The sequence below is a fragment of the Notechis scutatus genome, chromosome 7, assembly GCF_049901735.1.
Source record: "Notechis scutatus isolate UNSWTSFEM ecotype Mainland chromosome 7, rNotScu1.2, whole genome shotgun sequence".
NCBI lineage: Eukaryota > Metazoa > Chordata > Lepidosauria > Squamata > Elapidae > Notechis > Notechis scutatus.
Genome location: NC_142015.1, coordinates 6,724,778 through 6,742,720, shown reverse-complemented (window position 1 = coordinate 6,742,720; position 17,943 = coordinate 6,724,778). Strand labels below are relative to the sequence as shown.

Sequence of the window (17,943 nt, the reverse complement as noted above, 5' to 3'; positions counted from 1 at the left end):
AGAAAAATAAATAATTTTGCTGCTTTCCTTGCATGCAGCCAAAAGCAGAAGAAAAAAGCGGAAAGAAGTAGCCTGGTGGCCAGGCCAGGTGCGTGGGGTGAGTGGGACAAATTCCCCCCTCCACCCTTTCCCCCCTCCCCTCACTACCTCATGTTGTTGTAATGCAAGCGACGCAAGCCTTGTGTTCCCGCGGGCCATGTGGGCGGAACAGCCTTGTGTTCCCGCGCAGCCTGGATTAATTGCTTTGGAGGGTGTTTCGGGAGTGACATTTCTCTGCGGACCACCAAAGTTTTCTCATGGACCACCAGTGGTCTGCGGCCCACTGGTTGGCGACCACTGGTATAGAATGCGAAGGACGTGTGTTTGTGGTTTATTTCTATAGTTACAACGTACACTGAAGATGGCATTTAATTTTGTTGTACAAGGTGCAATGACAATAAAGTAAACTAAACTAAATTAATAGAATCAAACACATTGTGTTGTCTTCTTTTTTCTTCTGAGGCAATACTTGGGGTACTAGAACATGTCTTCTGACTTCTATTTTAGCAAAGCTATTGTAGGTAAAGCTCACAACACTAAAGCTTTAATTATCTGAAGAACAGTTAGAAGCCCTGGTGGTGCAGTGCTTAGAATCCAGTATTGCAAGCTAACTCTGCTCACTGTCAAGAGTTTGATCCTGACTGGCTCAAGGTTGACTCAGACTTCCATCCTTCCGAGGTCAGTAAAATGAGGACCCAGGTTGTTGGGGGCAATGTGCTGATGCTGTAAAGCAGTATGGGTGGTATATAAGCCTAAATGCTATTGCTACTATTTAGAACAAGGGTCTTCAAACTTGGCAAGTGGACTTCAACTCCCAGAATCTTACACATTGGCAAAAAAAAAATCTATATACCAAATACAAGCTAGGCAGATATGACCTTGTTGATGACCCCCAGTCTGTCAAGGACTTCGGTGTTCTCATATCGCATGACCTAAGCGCAAAGCTCACTGCAACAGTATTGCCAAAAAGGCTTTGAGAGTTGTAAATTTAATTTTACAAAGCTCCTCCTCTGATAATACTGATTTGCAAACTAGGGCATTCAAAACCTTTGCTAGAGCAATACTTGAATACAGCTTCGCTGTCTGGAATCCGCACTGTATATCAGACATCAATACAATTGAGCAAGTCCAAAAGTATTTTACCAGAAGAGTACTACATTCCTCTGTTCACAACAGAATATCCTACACCACCAGGCTTGATATTCTAGGCCTAAACAACCTTGAACTATGCCGGCTAAGACTGGACTTAAGCATAGTACATAAAATCATATGTTACGTCTTACCAGTTAATGAATATTTCAGCTTTAACCTCAACAACACAAGAGCACACAACAGATACAAACTAAATGTAAACCACTCCAAACTTGATTGCAGGAAGTACAATTTCAGCAACAGAGTGGTCACTGTCTGGAACTCACTACCTGATTCTGTTGTAACCTGCTCAAACCTCCACTCCTTTACCCTCAAAGTAACCTCTATCGACATCATCCCATTCCTAAGAGGTCAGTAAGGGGCGTGCATAAGCGCACAATCATGCCTGCTGTCACTGTCCTATTGTCCCCAATGATTCGTTCCTATTTCTTATATTTAAACTTATGTTTATTCTTATCCCTATTGTATTGTAAGCTTTTGACAAAACAAACAAATAAAATAAATAGAATTCCTGAGCTAATGTGACTGGAGGAGGAATTCTGGGAGTTGAAGTCCAAAAGTCATAAAGCTGTCAAGTTTGAAAGTCTCTGATTTAGAAGTACAATTCACCGCTCTGGATTGTCACCCTTTCTTCTTTCCCTCCTTCCAAGCCAAAGACAAGTTCACAACTGTCTCTTTTAAAATACCATTTATTACAACAGAACCTTCCACACTAAAATCCAAGATGTGTATTGGTTGGTGTTTCATTTTCATTAAAACAGCACATTAACTGCTGGGGTCTGTGTGTGTGTGTGAGGGGGTGGGTTATACTCTCTCATACACAGTGCATCCTCAAGCATTATAGCGGGCATTTCTCTTCCTCATATTTTTCTCCTAATCCGCCATGTTTAGTCAGTTTGTAGATTGTGTTGCAAAATTAAGCGGGGGGGAAGTGGGGAGGGAGCAGCAGCTTCCCAGCCTTGCCAGGCTGGTTTTTTCCCCCCTCCTATTCTAGGGTCATTTCCTCCCCTCCCTCTTGCCCTTGAACCCCATGGGAGGGTCTGTGCTTCTCTTGGCCATCGTCTTCTCCATAGGGGTGTCCGCTTTTCAGGAGCAGAGAGACCCCAGCTGTTTGCTGTCAGGATACATGCCTTGCTCAAAGCAAAACATCTAGGGGATAAGTGCCTGGGTAGTCATTAAGTGCAACCAAAATAACGTGGCCCTTTGGCCATCGGGAAGGAAACCCAGAAGGAAAAAAACAAAAAACAAAAGTCCTGGGTCACGCAGCATCTGTAGCGGCTTGAAATGTATAAGGTGCAGAGGATGGTCGATGTGAGATACATAATACTTTTCTTTTTTTAAGAAAACTTTTTCTTTTTTCTTTTGCAAAGGGGAAAATTAAAAAAAAAAAAACACAGAAGGGCTCCATCTTTCTTGGAGTAATTGTTTCCCCCCATATATATATATATATATTTAAAAAAAAACAAAAAACCAAAACGCTCGCCCCCTCCAGCATTTCTGCAAAAGGGAGGTGCAGTCCCGCGAGATGAGTTGAGCCTCTTGGAAAGAAAACGGAGCCGCTCTCCGTTCCACTGGTCGGTGGCCTCCATCTGCTGTGCTTCTAGACTTAGCCAAGGCAGGGAAGGGAGGCCACCCAGAGCTCTGGATGAGATGGTTGGATAATTCTGGCTCCTGAGTTGCTCTCCTTCGGAGGTTTTTTTTTCCTCATCAGCCTCTCAGGGACATTCATGCTGATTTTCTCCGCTGAAAGGCCTCGGCCTGTGGCCTCTCGCCACGCCTTGGGGATGCCAGGCGCCAGTCGGCTCCCCTCCTTCTCACAGCCATCGGAGCAGATCGGCAGTGCAGCCCTCAAACCACAGCAGAGGAAGAGGAGGAGGAGGAGGAGGAGGAGGAAGCTGTGGCTGCCGACGAGGAAGGGGAAGAGGCATTCCAGAAGAGCCACCGTCTCTTCGGCTGCCTTTTCTGATGGAGGTAGTCTTCCTTCTCGCGCTCTTTCCTGGCTCTCTGGAAGTGATCCTCTTCCTTGAGGTACCAAACGGGGGGCCACCGATGCTTCTCAAAATAATCCTGATTTTCTGCAGGGAAAAATGAAGAGAAATTAAGAACCTCAGCCCGATGTTTTTGAGTTCTTCTGTTTCTTGTTTCTGAAATACTCATACAAATGTTTCTTTTTTGTTTGTTTTTTTGTTTACAGCCGGTTGCGATATAAAAAAGACCGTCCCACGGCAGTTTGCAAAGTAAAATAAAACCAACCATGTAGTGATGTATTCCATATGCGTGTCTTGCGTGCCCACCTACATATTCCATAGGCTACAAGCAAAGCGTTGCATATTTGCGAAATGCACTCGTGGAAAGGAAACTTAAAATCGGGGTAGCCAGTTTAGCCAGCCCAAGAACTGCATTTGACTTTCAGAGACATAAATTGATGTCAAGAGCAAAGACGGGGAGCAGAGAATCAAGAAGGGAAGAATCCAGTTCTTTAATTGACAGGTGGCTGAGAAGCAACCGTAACTTCTCAGATTGTCCTTTTTTTTTGAGATTATTATTATTATTATTATTATTTTCCTCTGAGATTGCAAAAGGGATAAAGATCAGATGCAGCAAGCAGCTGCAGAGAGGATGAAAACGGCCACAAAAATCTTGCAAAAAATGGTAGAGTCATCTTGATGATCTACACCAGGGGTGTCAAACTCAAGGCCTGTGGGCTGGATGTGGTCCACAGGGTGCTTAGATCTAGCCCGCCTGGAAATGGAGAAGGACTGGTCCATGGTCCCCTTCTGCCAGCAAAAGTGGAGCTCCGTTTTCGCTGGCAGAGGGTTGCAGGAGGCCGTCGTGGCCGAAAACAGAGCCCGCAAGGGCCATGCATGGCCCTCCCAAGCTCAGTTTTCACTGCCAGAGTCCCACCAAAACAAACGTCTAGCAAAAGTGGCATTGGATCCCAAGGCAAGGAGGCATCGAGACATATTTCCCCGTTTGCATTTGAGCATCCAAGAAGGGACAGGGGAGGAGAAAGGGAAAGAGGAAAGACAAAGAAAAAGAAGGGAAGATGGGAAGAGAGCAAGGGAGGGAAAAAGAAGGAAAGAAGGGAAGTGTCAACCTCCAAGATTCTGTCTTCTGCTTGACTCTTTCTGGCTGCCATAGAAATGGGGAGGGGGGGAATAATTGGGCCTCGTGGAGGGGAGGGTGCTGAAGGTGAAGCCACACCTGACAGGAAGAGAGCAAGGGAGGAAAAAAGAAGGGAAGAAGGGAAGGAAGAAGAAAGGAGAATGAAGAGGGAAGGAAAGAGAAGGAAGGAAGGAAGGAAGGAAGGAAGGAAGGAAAGAAGGAAAGAAGGAAGGAAGGAAGGAAGGAAGGAAGGAAGGAAGGAAGGAAGGAAGGAAGGAAGGAAGGAAGGAAGGAAGGAAGGAAGGAAGGAAGGAAGGAAGGAAGGAAGGAAGGAAGGAAGATTATGAGGAGGGAGGGTCAATCCCTCCAGCCCTGCCCAGGCCACCACAGGTGCCCCCCCCCAACATGAGTAACATCAAGCTGCCACGCCCACCCTGGCCTCACCTACCTGGCCCCCCGGAGGCCAAACACAACCCTGATGTGACCCTCAATAAAATCAAGTTTGACACCCCTGATCTGCACAACTCCTTTGCCTAAAAGGAAAGCAGCCTCCATCATTTTACAAACTCACACACCCACCTGCTGACATTGCTTTCATTTCCCGAGGAAACTTGCGACAGATATTGTTGTAGTTGGTGCAGATATGGTGGAGGCACCAATCGGCAAGCTGGTAGGCACCATGGAACTGGGGAAGAGAAAAGACAGGCCGGCATGAGTCACAAATGTTATTTGCATTTAGCCAGGAAAGCTATACAGGGAGTCCTTGACTTACAAACATCTATTTAATGGCTGTTCAACATTAACAATAACATTGAAAAAAGTGACATAGTTTTTTTACACTTATGGCACATCATCCTTATAGTCATATGAGTAAAACTGGGACATTTAGCAACTGGCATGTATTTAGAGTTGTTCTGCAGACCTTTTGAGTCAACTCTTCCTTTGAAAAGGAAGAGAGACTCAAATCGGTCTAGTGCAGGAGTGGGCACCTATGGCAATTTTATGACCTGTGAGCCAAGCTGGCTCAGGAATTCTCAGGTACAGGACAATAAAAACAAGGACAAATAGGCTGAAAAGCTCTGTTGAATTCTACTGTATAGTGCAGTGTTGGTGCGGTGTCGGGGGTTTTCGGTTCAATGTGTAGAGTGTGAAGGATGTGTGTCTGTGTTTATTTTCATGGTCATGATGTGCACTGAAGATGATGTTTGATTTCATTGTACGAGGTGCGATGACAATAAACTAAACTAAACTAAACTAAACTAAACTAAACTAAACTAAACTAAACTAAACTGGGAAGTGAAGTCCACAAATTATAAAGTTGCCATAGTTGACATCTCCACCAGGCTATAAGGCAAGAAACTGTGAGTTCTAGTCCTGCCTAGACACTAGTTGGTTCAAAACCAGCTGGTTGACTTTGGCCTGGTCTCTCCCTCTCTCTCTCTCTCTCTCCCTCCCTCCCTCCCTCCCTCCCTCTCTCTCTCTCTCTCTCAACACAATTCATCTCTCAGGGTGGTTGCTGTGGGGCAAATAGAAGGAGGAAGGAGTGTTGGATATGCTCATCGCCTTGTGCTATTTTAAAAAAATAACAAAGGCGGGATATAAATACATAAATAAAAGTAAATAAATAAAAAGAAGGCTCTCATCCAAGTCAATGCAGCTTCACAAAACATCAGATAAGTATCAGATTATGCCCAGAAAGATTCCAAAACAAGGACAACCAAATAATGCCAAAACAATATCATACCAAAACAAAGAAGTTTCCACCCCCCACATGTCATCAATCTGCTGAACACCTAATTCCCACAGCATTGTCTAATGCCTAAAGATATTCACCCATGCAGTCGGGCTATATTGCTATTATCCTTCTCATGTTCTCATCTTTCCTACTACCATCTCCTATTGGTATCCTATGATTTATGACTTGTTTGTATCCCATGATTTATTATTGTTATGATATATGATCTCATGACTTCTTGGTATGCACTGGGAGCTTATGCAGCAGAGAAAAATTCCTTTGGCGACCAATCACATTTGTCCAATAAAGAATATTCCTATATTCGTATTTATCTACGGAGATTCTCAATCATCCTGGTTCTCCCAAAGGTTTTTTTTTTTTTCAAGAGGGCAACTGGACTTTCTGGTTTTTCTTTCAAGACATTTCACTTCTCATCCAAGAAGCTTCTTCAGCTCTGACTGGATGGTGGAGAATGGAATATATATATATATTCCTATTCCTATATAACAATATTTCAAAACAAGGAGAATTTTGGATTGACTCTAAGTAAGGTGTTCATACCTGAGCCAGCTCCAGGAACACAAGAACATCGCCATCTATATCCACTAACATCTGCGTTGCTTCCATCAAACCAGACACAGTGAACTGTTCTGCATAAACAATAAAAATATAAAATATAATCAGTTGGTTCATTGTGTGGCCCACAAAGAAGATTTAAATTTCTGTCTTGCCAATAACAAACCAACTGAGTTATTGGTGGTCTAAGAATAATAATCTGAGAAATGGTATCATGTATTGTCTTTTTTTAAAAAAATAATAATAATAATCCCATTCACTGAAAACTGAGATGAATAAAAAGGCACACAGAAACTTTTCACACTTAGAGTGCATCCAAAATGGACAATCAAAAATAAATACGATGTTTATTTCTGATATTTGGGGTTTATTTCCTATGTTTGGCATTTGAAACAACTTATCGTTTCATAGATGGGAAAAGAGACGGCGCAACGTGGTTCTTAGAATTACCTGTCAGTGCAACCAGGTGTGGCAGACACAAGCGGTTGGCCAAGATGATGAGCTTCATGTAATCAAGGTCTGAAGAAGAATAAAACTGGCCAGTATACAGGTACTCAAGCACGGCTCGCATGCAACTCTTACTGGTGTATGGTAGCACTACCTGCAATGATGAGGATACCAAAGGGTTAAATCTGTACCATTTTCAGGTGCAACCACCAACCAACTGTGAGTTCTAGTCCCGCCTTAGGCATGAAAACCATCTGGGCGACTTTGAGCCAATCACCAGGAGACGGTGAGTTTTAGTCCTGCTTTGGCCATGAAAGCTGGCTGGATGACTTTGGGCCAGTGATTCTCAGCCCAACTCACCTCACAGGGTTGTGGTTGTTGTGGGCACAAGAGGAGGAGGAGGAGGAAGAGGAGGAATATTATGTACTGTATGTTCACCATCTTGAGTTACGTATAAAGGCAGGCAAGTTAAATAAACACATAAATAAATCTACTTCTCAGTCCATGCTCAAGGTTGTCTCACCTCCTGAGTTGAGCTCTCAACAAACGGACCCCCAAACATGGCAGCCATCCAGTCACAACTGGAGATCAGCAAGGGCTTGTGGGCACTGATAGCACCATCATCCAGTATAAAAGTGACATCTGCGAAGAAGGAGAACATGCTAAGCACATTGGTTACATAATAGTTACATGTCTCTGTCACGCTGGAAACAGAGTTCTAGATTAGGAGTCTCCAACTTGGGCAACTTTAAACCTGGCGGACTTCAACTCCCAGAATTCCTCAGCCAGCATAATCTAGACCCCCCGGTCTAGATTATGCCTATTTCAAAAAAAAAAAAAACTTGCCAAGCCTGGCTTAAGAATGACAAAGAGGCTTTTGTCCGTTCAAATATGGCTAGCTGAAATTTCTGAAGGCTGTAATTTCCTAGCGCTGGAAGTTTAGGTGAGTAAACCAACAAGCCATGAATACAAATCCATCTGTGGTGACAGCATTATACTCCAATTGAAACTACGTTCCAGATTGGTGCTCTTTCTATCCAACTCTTATGATTTTAGACTACCATGCAGCCCAGTCAGAGTGTGTGATACACTCACTTCATTATTTCACACCAAGGCAGGAAACCTGGACCCTCAGACCAAAACTATCTTCGGGTAGCCTTCGACTTATGTGATCACCGTTGAGCCCCAAATTTCCACTGCTAAGCAAGGTGGTTGTTAAGTGAGTTTTTTGCCTCATTTTGCAACCATGGATGTCATGAGGGTCAATGGCTATTAGCCTTGATGGCTATATGGTTTTCTCTGAAGGCCATCTGGCGAGGAACCAGTGCACTTTCTTGTCCAGTTGGGTGGCCACTGTGAGAAGAGATTGTGAGACCAAAAAGAGCCACTAAAGTTTTTATGTTATAGTCTCATGTTCTCATCCCTGTATCGGGGCTCTCCAACCTTGGCAACTTTTAAGACTTGTGGACTTCAACTCCCAGAATTCCTCAGCCAGCAAAGCAAAGCTGGCTGAGGAATTCTGGGAGTTGAAGTCCACAAGACTTAAAGTTGCCAAGGTTGGAGACCCCTGGCCTGGCCTAAAGCATCTCCAAAGATGCTTTTATTTTAAAGGCCACTGGACTTTTTGAGGCTTAAAGGCAACTCCCACACACACCCCTTTTGCTTCTCATTCAAGAAGCTTCTTCAGCTCTAACCACCTGGTTACCATCTACCAACCAGCTGGTTAGAACCGAAGAAGCTCCTTGAATGAGAAGTGAAACATCTTAAAGAAACATTTTTAAAAGTCCAGTTGCTTTTAAAATAAAAGCACCTTTGGGATACCATGACCTGGATGAATGGGAGCCTCCACAGATGTTTACCCCAAAGTAGTGTTTTTTAACCTTGCCAGATTTTAAGCTATGTAGGCTTCAACTTGCTGGCTGAGGAATTCTGGGCATTGGAAGTTAATATATCTTAAAATTGCCAAACTTATCCTAAAGGCACAACCCAAAAGCTACTGACACTCTGTTTTATGATTGTTCCACCCACAGCAGGGACAGGGATAATCAAGACAAGCATGTTTGGCAACAGCTTGATACAGAGGATAAAAATAGGAGGACGCTGCATGCTGCAAAATGATTTTATGAAATCCAGATGCAACGTTAAACACTGCTGTTAAACGAGTGTTCACCGAGGTGCCTGGAGTAGTGAAAGAGCTGGCCCTCTAGTTTGACAGCAGGCTTCTAGTATTCCTTCTGAAGAGGTAGAAGGAACACTGGATACATATGTACCAAGCGATAAGGTGCTAAACCTTATTCAAGTTCTCCCACTTGGAGATTGGATAAGATTTCAAACTCACATCGGAACCAGTGCTCCTACGCCTACGTAAATCCAGACGAAAGAGAATAGAATGGCAGAACTGGGGATGGAATGAAAAGGGGAATCCACCTAGAATCTCTACGTAGCCACAAGAGAAAGAATCCCAACTTCTTTTGAGTGCCATTGACCCTTATCCAGTGGTGGGATTCAGCCAGTTCACACCAGTTTGGGAGAACCGGTTGCTAACTTTCTGAGCAGATTGGTGAACCGGTTGTTGGAAGAAATCATTATGGCAGAGAACTGGTTGTTAAATTATTTGAATCCCACCACTGCCCTTATCTAACTCTAAGCAGATGCCAACCCTTAATTGAGAAGTTTCCTGTGCATCGGCTTTTAGCAATGTATCAGTTTAATTGAACCTTTATGTATGGATTCCGGTCTTTTGTGCCTGACACCAGAATAGCAAAGCAGAAGTAACTGTTTCCCCAGCCAGTACAATGTTTTAAATGCAGGATACATTTTCACCAAGGAACATGCAGGATGTTGGCACACAGAAAAAGCAGATTTGGCAGCCGTGGTTTCCCCACAAGCAGCCAAGTTCATCTTTGTGGGCAGAGCACCAATCACCAATGCACGCACGTACACGAAACAACAGAACCCAAAATTTCTATTAGCTTATTTGACCTCACTTGGACTGTAACTCAGTAGACAGTTGTAAGACACCTTGCGGATACAATATTCACAGCCAGAATAAGGCAGGTCTCCCCTGATATCCATGCTCAGTCAATTGTAGGATTAATTCTGTGTTGGTCACTGGGACCAAAGGTTTATTCTTCCAAGTTTTCGGGCTCAAGGTAGAAACCTATCCTTGGGAAACTTAGAAGCCTAGGGCATGGGCAGCAAAAGGAAACAACTAATGACTTAATAGCTGGCCATCAATTTCCTAATTAACAGCTGAAAGAAACACAAGCAGGCACCATACAAACACAACGCTTAGAATAAGTCCAGTGCACACATTCTGGAGAGCGGGTGGGAGGGAGAGAGAGAGAGGAAAAGAGGCAGAGGGAGGGAGGGAGAGAGGAAGAGGGAGAGGAGAAAGAGAGAGAGGAGGGAGAAAGGGAGAAGAGAGGGAGAGAGAGAGGAAGAGAGAGGGAGGGAGGGGGAGGGAGAGAAAGGGAGAAGGAGAGAGAGGGAGGAGAAAGAAAGAGAGAAGGGAGAGAGAGAGAAAGGGAGAGAGAGGGAAGGAGAGGGGGGGAGGAGAGAGAGAGAGAGAGGAGAAAGAGAGGGAGGGCGGTTCCCTGAGGATGGGCTCCACCATGAGCTCCAAAACCTTGAAGAATGAACCTTTGGTCCCGGCGACCGACTCAGATTGGATCCTGCAACATTATCCTGGGACATGTATATTTCCCTTCATTCGTCGGTAGATTGTCCCGTTGGGAGCTCAAAACTGTGTCTCGGTTGAATTAAGACTCCTGGCTTTCCTGCAAATCTCGCTTTCCAACCTACCCGAGAAATTCCCCTTGGCCAGACATTCTTTCACCCGGTTGGTTCTCCTGACGTGGAAGGCTTTGGTGATCTCCTGGTTCATGAACGCCTCGTTGTTGAGGATGTTCGCCACCATCATCCTGAGGTCAAAGACTTCGAGCAGCTCAGCAATGTGGGCGATATGCATGAGATCCCTCTCGTTCTCATCCAGTTCCCCGGTGTAGAGATATTTGAGGACGGCCCTGAACGGTCCCAGCTGGATGGAAGGGTCCATCTTCACTACTACCATCAGCCGGGGTTTGTAGGTCATGGGGTCGTCTGCCATCTCCTCCTGGATGCTGACAAAGGCACGGCTCCAGGAGGAGAGGAGCCTCCCCCGCTTTAGCCCTCGTTCCCCGTAGTTCTTGCCCCGCAAAATCCCATCGCTGGTGGAGGCTCTAAGGCACGGTTTTTGCTGGCCGGAGCCAGCTTCTTCAGTACTCTCGCAGATGTCGAAACTAGCAGCCCTCAAGAGGAATTCCCGCCCGTGGTGGTGTCGTTCCTGAGGAACCGTCCGCTCCGCGGCCCCCATCCTGAGGCTGCTGCCTGCCATCTCCTCTTGGCCCCCCTCGTCCAGGTCCATCAGGAACAAGTCGTAGAACTTGGAGGAGGCGGTGGAGAGGTAGATCTTGTGCGCGTAGATTTTGATTCTCTCTTGCAGCACCAGGATGACATCTGCACACAGAGGGTCTTCCAGCAGATGGGCCGGGCACTCTTCATTGTTAGAAGGGGGGTCGGGGACGACGATGATGGGAGGAGGAGGCTTGGGAGGCAAGAAAGGGGCCTGGAGCAACGGCCGTTGAACATTACGGAGGTGGGATTTCCAGAACTGGAGATGCCGCCGGGAGATGAGGGCAGCTCGGATGGCGTTGTCGAAGACATCCTTGATGCCAAATTGGGCTACTACACTGGTCTCGTAGTAAGGGATGCCCAGCTCTTTGGCTACCTCTCGCCCCTTCTCCGGGGGAAGAATTTCATTTGGTTTGATTGGCCTGGAAGAAAAAGGAAATAACAAAGGTCTGACGTTAGCTGAGCAACCAAAACTCAAAATGATAGGTAGGGGAAAGGATGATCTAACTGGAAGAGGGACCCAGTGGCTCAGTGGAAGGAAACCCTAAAGCCAATGTCCTACCTGGCTAAAGGTCTCCTGGCTCGGTTCACTGCTTCCAGGTCAGCATAGCGGAGGTCGAGCTGGCAGCCTACCAAGATGACAGGTGCCCTGGGACAGAAATGCTTAATCTCAGGGTACCACATGGTCTTCACATGGTGGAGGGAGTTTGGATTAGCAATGGAGAAACATAATACTACGACGTCAGATCTGTGGGAAGAAAGGAGGCAAGAATCAATGACCAAGGACTGTAAGAGTTGGCCCTGAATGATGGCCTCTGACCCCGAGTTACTTTATAACTCGGTAAAAGTATTAAGAAAAGTTCTGTATCCGCTTTCAGGACCTACCTTCCATAAGCAAAGCGTCTGTCTTTGTGATGGTCCCCAAAGGTATCCCAAAGCCTTAAGGAAACACTAACATCATCTACAACATCTCGGGAACGTTCCAGTACCTGGGAGAAATTAAAAAAAAAAAAAGATTATCTTCAGACAAAGGGACAATTAACCAGCCAGTGTACCAGACCCTGACTACTCTTTAGAAGGCCAGATCCTGAAGATGAAACTCAAAGACTTTGGCCACCTGATGAGAAGGAAGGACTCACTGGAGAAGAGCCTAGTGCTGGGAATGATTGAGGGCAAAAGAAGAAGAAGGGGACGGCAGAGAAGGAGGTGGATGGATGGAGTCACTGAAGCAGTAGATGTGAGCTTAAATAGACTCCGGGGGATGGAAGAGGACAGGAAGGCCTGGAGGAACGTTGGCCATGGGGTTGCAATAGGTTGGACATGACTTTGCAACTAACAACGAGTGTGGGGCTGAAGGTGTTAGACTAGGGAGGGCAGAGACCCAAATTCTAATCATCACTCTAGAGCAGGGGTGTCAAACTTGATTTCATTGAGATAACATCAGGGTTGTGTTTGACCTCGGGGGGCCAGGGTGGGTGTGGCCAGCTCAATGTGACTCATGTCGGGGTGTCTGTGGTGGCCCTAGTGCTTCTGCCAGCGAAAACAGGCTCTCGAGCTCAGTTTTCGGCTGCCACGGCCTCCTACAACCCTTTGCCAGTGAAAACGGAACTCAGAAGCCCATTTTCACTGGCAGAAGCACAGCTGGCCGGTCCTTCACTGTTTCCAGGGTGGCCCCATGGGCCAGATCCAGGGGTGGAATTCAGCCGGTTCAGGCCAGTTCGGGTGAACCGGATGTTAAATTTATATCAGGTTCACCGAACCAGTAGTTGAACCGACTGGCCACCCCTCACCTCACCTCCCAGGAGTCTCCACATGGCCCATTTTGGATGCAGGTAAGGGCAGGGTCTTCACGGAGACTCTGGGAGAGCAAAAAGTGGCCCTTCCGGAAGTCCAGAAACAGACCTGTTTCGGGCTTCCAGAGGGCCTCTGGAGCTCAGGGAAGGCCATTTTCGCCCTCCCAGTGGCCCAAGGGAAGCCTCCGGACTCTGGGGAAGGCGAAAAACTTCCCTCCCGGAAGTTCCGGTAGGCCACGCCCTCCATGGCCACGCCCACCCAGCAACCAGGCAGAGAACCTGTTGTTGGGATTTTCGAATCCCACCCCTGGCCAGATCTAAATACTCCGCAGGCCTGATCCGGCCCTAGGGCCTTGAGTTTGACACCCCTGCTCTAGAGGAGTTTGAGGAGGATAGACCAGACCGACTCAGGTTCTGGTCCCCCTTCCCCGTACAGGCTCCTTGGGGGGTGGGGGTGTCTTTAGGTCTTTGTTTCAGCCCAACTTTGCAGGATTTTGGTTGTGGGGGGAAGAATAGGGACCACTGTGTATGCCAGCAAGAGCATCACTACAAAAGATGGGATGTTTATGTAACAAATAATTTCCTTTCAGTTTTTCAGCCTACGAATCTGCAACATGGCTTTTGGGAAAATAAATTAAGAAACATCTCAATTTTTTGTTCCTCCTAATATTTCATTAAGGAAAAAATAAATGTGAGCATTTTCATCAGAACCAAATCGGAACAACCCTGGGGGAAAAAAAAACCTATACCACATCATAAATTTATTGTTAGAAGATGATACGTGGTTGCAGTTTAAGCCAAAAAAAAAAAGACCTCTTTAAAGCTGGAGATGATGGGGAATAAAGGAGACTTTTTATAAAAGTTTTTTTTTGTTTTTGTTTTGATGAAGAGCATCCAAAAACTGCAGTAGGGGAAGAATAAGGACATTCAATGGTAGGAAGTGGTGCAGATTTTGTTGACTAGTGTAGGAAAAGTTCTCCTTTTTTTCAAGTGTGCAATTTATTTTCCAAAAATCTGCACACCACTCGTTTATTGTTTTACACACATGCACAAACAAATAAGAAATAGTGCCTTCATTTTTTTAAGAGTTTGCCATGACAATGAAGTTTAATCTAGAGATTCAGGGAGTTGTATCAGCAGGTGACCCCCACCGCTTTTAAGAGTCCCAAAGGAAGGGGTTTTTTTTTTTCTACACCATCACTTCCTCCTTGATATACCTATCAATGAAAATGCCACTCACCTCCTGGCAAACACGGTACTGATCAATAGCCCAGACGGTGGGCACATGGGTAGCAAGGAGCTGATATTGAGTCAATGTGGCATTACATGCGCGGGCACAGATGAGCCGAGTCTTGCCCACTGCGTTGTCCCCAACCACAACACACTTGATGGTTTCTACGTTTGGCCTTTCATAATCCATGTCAGAATCCATTAATTGGGACCTGCATCAAGAGAGGGAGAGGGAAGGAAAGAGAAAAGGGGCATCAGAAAGGGTGGGAGTTTTTTTCTTTTCTTTTTCTTTTCAGATGGAGCTCCAGATTGTCTTCCACAAGTGGGCCACACCACAATGGAAGGAATCAATAGTAATGGAATAGAATAGGATGAATGAGCTGGGAGGAACCCTGGAGGTCTTCTAGTCCTGCCCCCTGCTTAGGCAGGAGAACCTATATCATTTCAGATAAGTGACTGTCTCGTCTCTTTTTAAAAACCTCCAGTGATGGAGCGCCCACAACGTCTGAAGGCAACAGTCCTCACTGTTAGGAAATTCCTCCTTCGTTCTAAGTTGCTTCTCTCCTTGATTAGTTTCCATCCATTGCTTCTTGTCCTGCCCACAGGGGCTTTGGAGAATAATTTGACCACCCCTCTTCTTTGTGGCAGTCCCTCAAATACTGTAATACTGCTAGCACGCCTCCCCTAATTCTTCTTTTCTTTAGACTAACCAATAATCCTACTTCACAGTGGGACCTGCTGGAGGGGATATGCAATGATTTTTATTTATTTTATTTATTTTATTTTGTCAAGTGATTATTAGATAACAGGTATAAGTATAAACATGGTTATAAATACATGAAATGGATACGAATAAGAAACAATAGGACAGGGACGGTAGGCACGTTGATGTGCTTATGCACGTCCCCTACAGACCTCTTAGGAAAGGGGTGAGGTCAATAGTAGACAGTCTAATTTAGATCTAATAATCTAATAATGATTCTCAGTTTTGGCCTTTGCAAATGGCAACACACACACACACACACACATACCACCCTCAACTGGCCACCCAACTTTCCAAAGACTTGGGTAGTTGTTCTCCTCCAGACTGAGATAATCCTCACCAGATCTCAGAAAAGAACTGAGAAGAGCCTTGAAAGGGGTTTGGGAACTTGGCCAGTGCCCCCACCCCTACCCAGCATGCATTCCAGCCAGTGTCCCTTACAAATTAATAAGCATTTCAGAGCATGTCTCAGTGCAGCTTCCGATAAGATGCATATCCTGGAAATTTGCTTCCCATCTCCTTCCTTCTCTTTGTTTCCTACGCTGGTTATGTGAGACTCCCAATCTCACCTCCACCAAACCTGTCCCCCATCCAAGATTGGTCAACAACCTTTGCATTGAGTCTGACCCATTCCTCTGCCCTCCTCTCTTCTCATATACAGACATCCAAATGCATCACACCAGCAGCCTCTGGGACTTAATAATTAAAATAGACGCTGTAATGCAGACCTCAGGCTGCTTGTTTAGCAAAAGGAACCACGGATACTTGGGATAATGGAATTTACAGCATTTGTTGCTGACTCAGAATAAAACAAAGGCCTGGCTCCCTGCTTGGTTTTTTAAAAAAAACCACTTGTTTTCCTTGGTAGGAAAGTTTATAACAAGAGTGTTACAACTGGCATCTGAATGGGAAGAACTCATGCAGTTAGAAAGACGCTTCTGTAAGCAAAGGGGGCATTTGATATGGTTGAACATTTGCCCTCAAGTGAAATTGAAGGAAGTTTGTGCCCTCTTATCTTCTATACTGGGATTTGGATTGGGTCATGGAAGCAGCTCAGCAGCCTGTAGCTGATCTAATCTAATGGTAGGAGTTTGAGAAGAAAGTTAACTTAACTTAAGGCAAAAATTGCTTCCAAGTTCCCCATTTCTCCGTGCTTCTATGTTCTATGATGTGAGCTTTACATCATTCAATAGTGTAGAATACAGAATAGTGCTATCGTGTCATCCCAGCCCTTCTCTTCATTAAACTAGATATACCTCGTTCCCACAACCATCGATTGTATGTTTTGGCCTCCAGACCCGTTATCATCTCTGTGGCTCTTCTCTGCACTCTTTCTATAATCCCTATCACAACCATTTTGGCAAGGGTCACAGATCTTATGGCTGCCTGCACAGAACATGCTAAGCTTCATTTTACGTTTAGCCAAGTGCTTGTTGGTTGAGCTCAACAGGTTTATGAACTCAACAGATTTACAATTCAAAGTTTGGGTTTTTTAATCATAAACGAAAAAGGGTCAATTCAATAACCCAATTAAGCATGTTAGGCAAATCCACCCAGGTCACACTGCTTATCAGCATGGAGATTAAACTATGCTCGCTCAGTGCTACACACATGGAAATGGCCAATTGTACAATATAGAATTGTACAATATATTGCATAAACAAAATAATATAGACTTGAGTCCTGAGAAATTTTCATAGCAAAAGGATAGATTTGGTGAAAGGCATTTAAATAAATGTGCAATGACAGATGCTGGTGACAAAGAACCCCACTACGATGGTGGACTCTTAAAATAATAACCTCCTTATTGTTAGAAAATGTATCCAATGAATAAAAGAAAAGCGAAATAAAAGAATTACACGGGGGGGGGGGGAATCTTCTGTTTCTCAGTGCACAGGTTTTGAAAAGCTGGGTGTGATTCATTTATCCCAAAATAGGCCTCAAGTGTCAGGTATCCACTGATTTTATAAAAATGGTTTTTGTGATAAAAATAAGACCACACACCATATGAGGCAAAAAAAAAGAGGTGTATTATTAGCTTTGTTCTTTATTGCTCCCAATACACGACATTGACAGCCAGAAGAGAGTTTGATAAGAATAAGAGTTTCTTTTAAAAAATATTAAGAGACTTTGAGACTACAATTCTATTTATGTTGTCCTTAAAAAGCAATCATATATAGAATACATCTCACCTTAGCAGGTAGCATTGTCCCAAAGCAATTTAAACATATTTCTATAGGATTTCACATTGATTTACACAACCCAACCTCCCCAGGAGTGGGAGAATGAGGGTGTAAGTATAATTCTAATACTCAGTATAAAATACAAATATAATATGTAGGAGTATTGAGAACCAAGTTTAAATTCCCACTGAGCCACAAAAGGTTGCAAGGTAATTGTAGGCCACTGTACTATATGACATGATTCATGTAGTACGTACTACTTAAAATATAATTTATGTGACCTTGGTGCATTGAATAAACCACAGTCTATAAAGCATCATATATAAACCCACCATGGATAGGTTCACACAATATATTAAGCCAGAACTGAAAAACCCAGGTTGTGTGAAACCAGACAATTCAACCTGCTCTACCTCCTAGATTTATTCAGAGGATAAAATAGGGGGAAGTAGAACGGCATTGCCTATAATCTGGAGTAAATACACAGCACACAACAGAGACCATTAAGAACCACTTGCTCACATTAAG

The 17,943-nt window shown here is 44.7% G+C and overlaps 1 protein-coding gene across 3 annotated transcripts in view; it reads right to left on the bottom strand.

Moving 5' to 3' along the window:
- Positions 1-1,867: 1,867 nt before the first annotated feature.
- RHOBTB2 (Rho related BTB domain containing 2) overlaps positions 1,868-17,943 on the bottom strand; it is a 43,328-nt gene continuing 27,252 nt past the window's right edge. For all 3 annotated transcript variants that reach the window (XM_026681175.2, XM_087969927.1, XM_026681176.2), the window contains 9 exons: positions 14,480-14,681; positions 12,332-12,435; positions 12,009-12,194; positions 10,859-11,868; positions 7,578-7,696; positions 7,058-7,208; positions 6,593-6,681; positions 4,876-4,981; positions 1,868-3,266 (listed from right to left, as the gene is read on the bottom strand). In XM_026681175.2, coding sequence (XP_026536960.1) covers positions 3,040-3,266; positions 4,876-4,981; positions 6,593-6,681; positions 7,058-7,208; positions 7,578-7,696; positions 10,859-11,868; positions 12,009-12,194; positions 12,332-12,435; positions 14,480-14,681 — 2,194 coding nt within the window. In that variant the 3' untranslated portion in view covers positions 1,868-3,039. The remainder of the gene's footprint in view (positions 3,267-4,875; positions 4,982-6,592; positions 6,682-7,057; positions 7,209-7,577; positions 7,697-10,858; positions 11,869-12,008; positions 12,195-12,331; positions 12,436-14,479; positions 14,682-17,943) is intronic.